At 39.6% G+C, this 9,038-nt stretch overlaps 1 protein-coding gene across 6 annotated transcripts in view; it reads left to right on the forward strand.

The window, feature by feature from the left end:
• Positions 1-2,002: 2,002 nt before the first annotated feature.
• vwa1 (von Willebrand factor A domain containing 1) overlaps positions 2,003-9,038 on the forward strand; it is an 18,521-nt gene continuing 11,485 nt past the window's right edge. The window contains exons 1-4 of one of the 6 annotated variants that reach the window (XM_061800786.1): positions 2,003-2,106; positions 3,375-3,409; positions 7,475-7,605; positions 7,683-8,032. In XM_061800786.1, the coding sequence (XP_061656770.1) occupies positions 3,383-3,409; positions 7,475-7,605; positions 7,683-8,032 (508 nt within the window). In that variant the 5' untranslated portion in view covers positions 2,003-2,106; positions 3,375-3,382. Of the gene's footprint in view, positions 2,107-2,427; positions 2,590-2,966; positions 3,410-7,474; positions 8,033-9,038 lie in introns of those variants that run through there. The other 5 variants (XM_061800777.1, XM_061800767.1, XM_061800757.1 and 2 more) reach the window with 5 other exon arrangements.

Below are 9,038 nucleotides of genomic sequence, written 5' to 3' on the forward strand. Positions count from 1 at the left end.
ATCCTGACCTTGTATACCTTTCCAAGTGAGTATATTCTATTCAAGGATTTACTCACAAAATACTAGACGAGGACTCCGATGTGTGGTGATAACATGGTACGTGTACTGCAAATACTTGTGATAACATGTTCAGTTCTGGAGAAGAATCTAAAAAAAGAATTCATGTTGCATGTTAGTGTGTTGTAGCTAAGCAACATGAGGATATTCGTTTGAAGATATAAATTCATGCAAATCAATAAATCAGTGGATTTAGGTGATCAGACATGCCAGGGTTAAAAGTAGGTCAGGTGGTGCTAGACCAAAAGAGAAACTTCACAATCCCTGCCTTTACAGTAATGGCCATGTACTGTTTAGTTACTGGGTGTGTGTATATAAAAAAGGGTGTGTTCAAAGTCAGTGTCTTGACTACAACAAAAGAAGTATTTGAATCCAAAGTGTCACAGTGGAATCCAGACCTTTGTTCAATCCCACTTGAATTCCGACATCCTCCACTGTTAATTTATCCCACGGGGCCTCCTACTGCCTTTGTTTCCGCTTGGCTTCTGCCGCATAACAACCATACACAAACTGTGTTTAAATGCCTTCTCTGTGGGCCTGAAACTTCCTACTCTCTTGGATAGCTGCAACTCTTTTATCCCAATCAGTCTAAGAGTATAAGATGGCAAAATACTATGAACGGGGGTTTCTTAAAGCGCATTTTTGGTTTGTTTTGCTTTGCGGGTCATTTGTTGACAAAAAAGCAAACAATTCAAACCAGATCTCGGAACAGAGCTGGATACCATCATTGTTTCTGTCTAATACGGCTAAAAACGGTTGCCTTTGAAAACAGCACCTGTGTTCCGTGTAGCCATGCTTGAGTACTGAAACAATAATTGAGAATGACTCATGTTGTCAGTGATTGGCTATGGATAGCTGGGATAGGCTACAGCACTTCCACGACCCTTTTGAGGATAAGCGGTGAGGATGACTGGATGGATGGATACCCATGTTGTGTCAGTGTACTTTTTGCTAATAACACTTGAATTCATGTTGCATTTCCACCACTAGCGGCCAAGACAAAATACAACATATATACGCAGAAGCTCAAGTGTAGAGAAGGTAAACTCTCTGTTATCCTTCTCACCGGATTATTTTCCTTTCATTTAATCAATTACACGCTTGCAATGTGGTAGCATTGTTTGATCATATTTAAATTGTCTATGCTTATGCTGTTTGAATTTACTGTTGGTGTCGATTTATGTTGTTCGGGGCGATGCAGATGTATCACTGCCAACAACATCAAACTTCATTCGAGTGGTGCCTTCTACACATGCATTTACACAGCACTCTGCATTTGCAAATATCTGATACGTATCAGATTTTTATCCACGCTTGGCCTGATGAGCCAATTTCATGCAATTTTTCTCTTTCCTCTGCCATGGCACATAATCCACCTGTGCCAAAATTTGGAACTGTGTCACTTGACACATACAGCGTAGATCCAGTCCGAGTGGGGCCAAATAAGGGAGGGAAAAAAGATAGACATGAATTTGGGGACGACAAACTCTGTGATTAACTGGGGCACAGCGTTTAGTAGACCGGAACGGTGACCTGTGTGACAAATCTCAAAACCAACAAATTTGCTCCGAAGGATTATCAAAAGACAATTTCAGATAAGTCTTGTGACATCATTAACTGCTGGCTTGACATGCAAATGACAGCGTTTTTAGGCATTCTAACACTGGTGTGTTAATGAGGATAGTGTTGATAAGTTCACATTTTATGTAAGTTCAACCTAAACAAAAAATAAATAAAATGTTGCTGTCGTATGAACGTCATTTGTCCGACCAACGCTTTGTAAAGGCTTTTAAAAGAAAAAGCTCCAAGTCTATTGAGGATCATCCCAAATCTACTGATACTTCTTTATTATTTTCTCAAATGTTTTATTGTCAACGTGGAAAAAAGATTTACTGCAATTGAACATGTACTGTATTTCAATCCATGCAAAGTGGGCAACATCTCACATCCAAGGTGGTGATGCCTGCATGGTGAAGAATAGATATCTACTACAGTATTCCTGGTTGGAGAAACTGCACAGGGAAGGGAAGCCCAGAGAAGACAAGTGAGGTAAGTCAAGTCAGATAGAAGACGCCTGTGGCACTCACTTCAAAATAAAGACTTCACGGGGACAAACAGGTGGATTTTATTTTGTTTTTTAAATTTTAATGTACAAAGATTTTGGTCTCTAGCGTTTCCGACCACTCATCAAGTGTGGTATGAAACAACTAGAAGTTGTAAATCTGAATTTATCTGTCGATTTCTGAAAGTGTGTCTGTGAGTAAGCCGTTCTGCGTTTTCCATCACGGTTACGTAACAGTCGCGATAATTACCATAATAACAACCTCCACTGCGAGATTCCCTGTAAATGACGTGTTCTACCAAGCTGACTGAAGATCCAGATCTCTGAAAGAACCAATGTGACAAGGCTACTGAAGCACAATCACGGCAAAGACAAATGGCGAGCGGAGCTGCACAGATTAGTTTTAGCTAATGGTTTCACCAGCATTGGCTTCCTAGTGATCATCACATTCAGGCGCCTTCATAAGTATAGTATGTATAAGTATATATATATATATATTTTTTTTTTTTTTTTTTTGAGGGTAATTTTTAGAAACAGTCAATTGCATTTCATAGCACTTTGTTAAACCGGATAACAATGTGGCTGCCCAGCATGCCACTGACCAGACTTTCTTCTGTCCGGCCCTGTGAGAGACTGAAATGTGATTGGACCAAAAATAAAAATAAAAAAATCTCCCCCAAAATCAATATGTACTGGAAGTAGTGCGGCCAACAGAAATGATATGAAAGGACGAAAAGAAACTATCGGGATTCAATTCAATTCATTTTGCGAAAACTTGTTGACCGAGATGGCTCAGCGCTGATAAAAAAAAAAAAAAAAAAAGACGCCAAAGCAAATAGTGGTTTTATTTTTAAATCTTCCAAAAACCGGAAACTTCGTACTGTACTACAGTTACCTTGACAATGGTGTCTCAGGCTCGTTTGCATAGCGGAGAAGCGTCGGGGCTGCTCACTAAAACAGAACTTGGCGTCACACTTGAGCTTGTGCTTGACTGAGCGTCCACCTTGGCCAGTTGAAAATTACTAGAAATAAAAAGAAGATTCCACACGGGGGGGTGAACTCAATTATGTGCTGACTGGAAGTTTCTTTTTTAAACTTGGAGTTCGTAGCTTCGGGCTGATTTGGTGGATTTACAGTCCTCTTCAAACATATTAGTGTTTTAATTTCATGTAATTTTAGGTGGGTGGACCTGTACTCTTGTTGCAATAATGGAAAGCCACTTGCTGACATTGTTGCTCGTGTGTTTGCTTCCGAGAACTGTGTATGCACAGGCTGGCGCACCTGAGGGAGGTGAGTCAAATTTTAATTCTCTTGGAAAAAAAAAAAAAAAAAAAAAAAAAAAAAAAACAACCTCAGACGTTTTGCTAGAAGGCAGTTCAAGGCAAAAAGATAAGTTACTCATAAAAAAACTCTCGAGCACAATCACGTACTGCATGTGAAAGAAGGACACTGCAATGGTGGCAATTAAGGAAACAAAATCAGAAGAAGAAACAAAAGATAAACATCACTTGGCCGCTTTGATTACACATGAAAGACTTGAGTCATAGTATGATATTATTTTTTGAATAGTTCATAATTTCTATAATTTTAATACTAACATGTTGATAAAGATTGAGAAATATACAAATTTGTTATTTTCCATTTACTATAATGTATATTATTTTACATTTATAGGATAATTATAGTTATTAATATGAATAGTTGTATTTTATTATATACAAAATGTAATTCTATTGTATTGTGTGTTGTATAAAATTTTTGGGCACGTGAATATTGTTAATAAAACAAACTTTTCTTTTCTTCACACGCATATACTATTTCTAATTTAGATGATACATTCTCCCATTATCCAGATGTCATATTTATATCAAGAGGTCTGTGCTATTAATTGTCACATCTATTAAAAACCACCAAAACAACATTGTAATATTCTGACACAAATACTGCAGACGGTTCCCTGCCAAAAAGGAACTTGAAGCATCCAGGAGGCTAAAACCGGTTGTATAACTGCTGAGCTTGTCATTGAGCATTAATATAGAAGTTGTGAGTGAGATGCTTCCACTGTGCTATGTCCATGAATAGGCGATGATGGCGTTGAACCACATAGAGTTCAGCAAAACAAAATTGTGCACTTATCTAAACATGAAAAAATAAAGCCAAATTTGCGCGATTGCATGGGTATTTTGATTGGCTTTAGTGTGGCACAGATGAAAAGCGTTGGCCTCACAGTTCTGAGGTCCAGGGTTCAATCCCGGCCCCGCCTGTGTGGAGTTAGCATGCTCTCCCCGTGCCTGCGTGGGTTTTCTCCAGGCACTCCGGTTTCCTCCCACATCCCCCCCAAAAAACATGCAACATTGATTGGACACTCTAAGTTGCCCCTCGGTGTTATTGTGAATGCGGCTGTTCTTTGTCTCCATCTGCCCTGTAATTGGCTGGCAACCAGTTCAAGTTGTACCCTGCCTACGTTGACAGCTGTGATAGGCTCCACCACTCCTGCGACCCTTGTGAGGATAATTGCCCAAGAAAATGGACGGATGGATGTAGAGCATAATTTTCTGTAGTACCATTACAATACATTTACTTAAAAAAATATCCGCCATTTGTTTTGCAGGTTGCAAAAGTGTGAGTTGGGGTGGGAGGCTTCATTTTTCAACCATTGTGCCACCAATGAATTCACAATTAATTTCTTTAGGGCCCACTTTCTGCATTGTGTGTGAACTGGGAAACATACAAATACCAACTGTATTGACACATCTTAATCTGTCAATTAATCAATCAGGGGTTTGAGCGAACTCCTCTTTTAAGTTCTTCATTCTTAATGCTACTGCTTAAGACATTTCGTTATGTGCCCTGCGATTGGCTTGCAACCAGTTCAGGGTGCACACTGCCTCTTGTTTGATGACAGCTGGGATAGGCCCCAGCACTCCTGTGACCCTTGTGAGGATAAACGACCAAGAAAATGGATGGATGGAAGACATTTCGTACAATTGTACAAATCTATGAAGTCATGCTTTGCTGAGTTTAGTGTGGAACAACCTGACAGCCTATGACCTTTAAACCCATCAAACACTTCAAGAATAAACTAGAACGGAGACTGTAGCAGAGGCAGCAGGCCCCCTCCCAGAACCAACTCCATATTATCTTCACTTCCTTTAGGTTCACTTCCAGGCATTTCCATTCCTCCCACCGTTATAGTGTATCTCCAGATGCGGAAGATAACGGCATAGCTGCACAAAGGTGCAAATAGTGGGGAAAGGGGCTGTAGCTGTGATATGCAGACCCTCTGAACGCTCCAAAGTCCAAATAATGAGACTGATGTCAAGAATTCTCTATGCTGATGAGAAGACAAGCAGCAAGCATGCGGGAGTGTTGTGTGTTTGCACGTGTCTTTTTCAATGACGTCTGCACGCTTTGCTGCACACATAGCTGCGATCTTTCAATTGGACAATTTGTCACAGCCATTCAAACAAGAAAGAAGTTAATAATTATGATAAAGATCATACTGAAGGAATATCCTAGAAGTTTGGTGACCTCATATGTGCTAATTGCATGTTTAGTTTGCTTTTCACGTTTGCTGAAAATCTGACACTTTTAATATTCTTTCTATATTGCTGTCACTTTCTGTGCGCCGTGCATGACCATCCAAACATTCCTCCCCGTCTTTCACTTGGAACTACCCGCAGACCGCCCTCTTCTTTTGTTTTATTGCCTTCTTCATTCCCTCATCCAACCTCCTTACTTCACTTACCCAACATCCTCCAGACAAATAATCCTAATTTGGTACCTGCCTCCTGCATATGGCCCAATTTAGTCTCTGATCCTTTTTGACATCAGCATTTGACTACATTCCCTAACTTGTTATTCTAACTCTTTTTAAACACTTTATTTTGTGCTCAATGAAATGATAGCAACCCTAGACAAGTATAGACGTACAGTGAAGAAAATAAGTATTTGAACACCCTGCTATATAGAAAGTTCTCCCACTAAATAAATTGTTAAAAAAAAACATACATTGTCATTTCTGGATTTTTCTTTTTAGATTATCTCTCTCACGGTGGACATGCACCTACGATGAAAACTTCAGACCCCGCCATGATTTCTAAGTGGGAGAACTTGCAGTATAGTAGAGTGTTCAAATACTTATCTTCTTCACTGTATTTTTGAAAAAAGTTTGACTTTGCTATTTTCTCTAATCCTCGCCAATCATCTTCATATTTATAAAATGAAATTCCTCTGTAACATATATTTTCTGTTTGGGGAAAAAAATCACCTGGTTTATCATTATTAAAATCAAGCATTCTTCCTACATTCTGCTATTTTGGTGAGAAGTAGGTGAGCGTTGTGGATCCCAGCTATTTCACAAGCAATCGATTGTGTGAATTTAATTGCTGATTAAAGGTGTCTTCAAGCAAATTTCAAATATCCACAATAATTTGACCAAATAGCCATCCTTGATCCAAACAACACATTCCAGGTCATCTTCAAGTGTTCTAGATTGTTCTTGAGGTGATGATGCAAAATTCAATGATAACTGCTTCATTTGAATGCATGTAGTTTTGCTAGCACAGTGGCACTACATACCTAACCAAAACATAACACTCTTGGTTGCGGTAACTCATTATCCTCAAAAACTGAGATGCGACTCTTGACTGCTTGAGCTCAGCTGCTTTTTATACCCACTCCACTTCTTGTGCTAACACATCGAAGGGTTCATTGGGGTTTTGTTTTTGTTTTATTGTCACTTTAATTACAGGCATGCTGCGATCTTAGTTTATAAAAATTTTTTGGGGTCCAGGGGGTGGAGTGTGGTGGCACAAAAACGGATTAGGTAATGAAGAGTCTGGTGAATTGCAATCTCGAGAAAACTTCGGAACACTGTCGATTATCATAAGAAGCAACCTGGCTGAAGAGCAATTTTAAGCAGTGAGATATAAAATTGTTGGAGGATTTTAGAGTAAGATTTAGAGAGCCAGATCTGCACAAAGATGTACATTTTAATGTGTTAAAACTATAGGAAAAGTTTGGAATGTGAATGTGCGAAAGTGGAATGTGCATAATTTATTAATTTTCTTTAAAAATTGAGGAGCCTGATGGAAACTTTTGAATTCTTCAGAGGAATAGATTCAGATTAAGAACTTTAATTATCCTCACGGGGCAATTAGGGACAAAGAGTGGTACAGTTAAGGACACAAGAACACAACGCAAGTTGATACGTAAGTAAGTATAACATTGCCATTCGCATGCTATTTTCCTGCAGTTTTTTCCCCTTAAATTATGGATTAAAATGACAAAAATAAAATAAAATAAGATAAAAGATTTTCCAGTATTTTCCTTTTCTATTTTTTTCCACCCCAGTTCTCAACTGCTGCGAGGGGGATGTCCTCTTTCTGTTGGATTCCTCTGGGAGTGTGTCATCCTATGAGCATTCCCGCATGCTCGACTTCCTGTCAGAGCTCCTCCTGCCATTTTCCTTGGGGGAGGATCAGGTGAGGATTGGACTTCTACAGGTGGGCACCAAACCACGCCTTGAGTTCGGCTTTGACACCTACCGCACTCAAAGTAGCCTGCAGGCGGCTTTGAAGGCCACCAAACCCCTCAGAGGGGACACCAACACCGTACAGGCGCTCAAGATCGCAAAGGATGGAGTGCTGAGACCAGGATCTGCGGACGGGGCCCGTCCGGGGCTCCCCAGGGTGCTGGTGTGGCTGACGGACGGAGTGAAACCGGGTGACGTGATTGGCCCAATGGCTGAGCTGAGGGGGGAAGGTGTGGCGGTGCTGGTGGTCTCCACTGGCCACAGTAACTATCAGGTGTTGAGGCAAGTTGTGTCGCCACCAGCTGAGAACCACCTGTACTTTGTGGACATCGATGACATGAGCATTATCGTAGAAGATCTGCGGGATGCCATCATCGGTGAGTTTCACACATCAAATGTTGAGACTGAGAAGCTTTCTCAAATCGTCATAAACACTTCAGGATCAAATTAGAGGACACAAAAATAGTTTGCACATCATGGAATACTCTAGCAGTCAGATACCATGCTAATATTTTCTGTACTAGGCTGTGAACAGAATAACATTAACACCAAAGCAAACTAATTTAACATTTAATAATTGCTGCTACAGCTGCTGTGGCCCACTCTTAGAAGGATTGCATTTCTAGAATGACATCAGCACAAAAATTTGATTATCAGGATTAAAATAATTATGAATTCTCATTTAATAAAGGGATATCGAGCTGAATACAGTATTTCAATATGTGCTCCAGTCCACGCAATAATTTTACATAGATATATAAACGTAAATCATCAAAACATAATGTACTTTTGTTCATGTGTAATGTAAGTTTCTTTTGGTTTGTCCTGTTAGGGGTCGCCACAGGGGGACATCTCAGATGAACGCTCATATTTGTTTGGCACAGTTTTTACGCTGGATGCCCTTGTGTTTATCTTATGAGATTTGCAAATGTACTTTCTTTTTTTCCATTACCCATTTCATGTATATAGACTGCACCATTTATCTTCCATGGCAACATGGTGGCTCAGTAGAAATATATAATAAGTGCATATTTGTAAGATCTGAAAGTGCAGCACATTGTATGAGCTACCAGGTTTGGCTCACAGTCCTGAAGTCAAGCGTTGGAATCTCAGCTCTGGCCTCTTGCAATTGTTTCCTCACACATTCCTACAACCTAAAATCGATAGATGGATTTTTACTGTACCTTCTGTAGTCCAACATCACAACAGCTAAACAATATAGTGTTCGCGATATACAATATATGCATACATCATAGGGAGTATTCTCAACATTTATGCTATATTTGCCATTATTTCTATATTAGCAATAATGACGCAAAATGGCATAAATTTTCAGTATTTCCACACAAAAAGTATTTCTCTTAAAGCGCTATAATGAGTCAT

The sequence above is a fragment of the Syngnathoides biaculeatus genome, chromosome 2 (genome assembly GCF_019802595.1).
Source record: "Syngnathoides biaculeatus isolate LvHL_M chromosome 2, ASM1980259v1, whole genome shotgun sequence".
NCBI classification, from domain to species: Eukaryota; Metazoa; Chordata; class Actinopteri; order Syngnathiformes; family Syngnathidae; genus Syngnathoides; species Syngnathoides biaculeatus.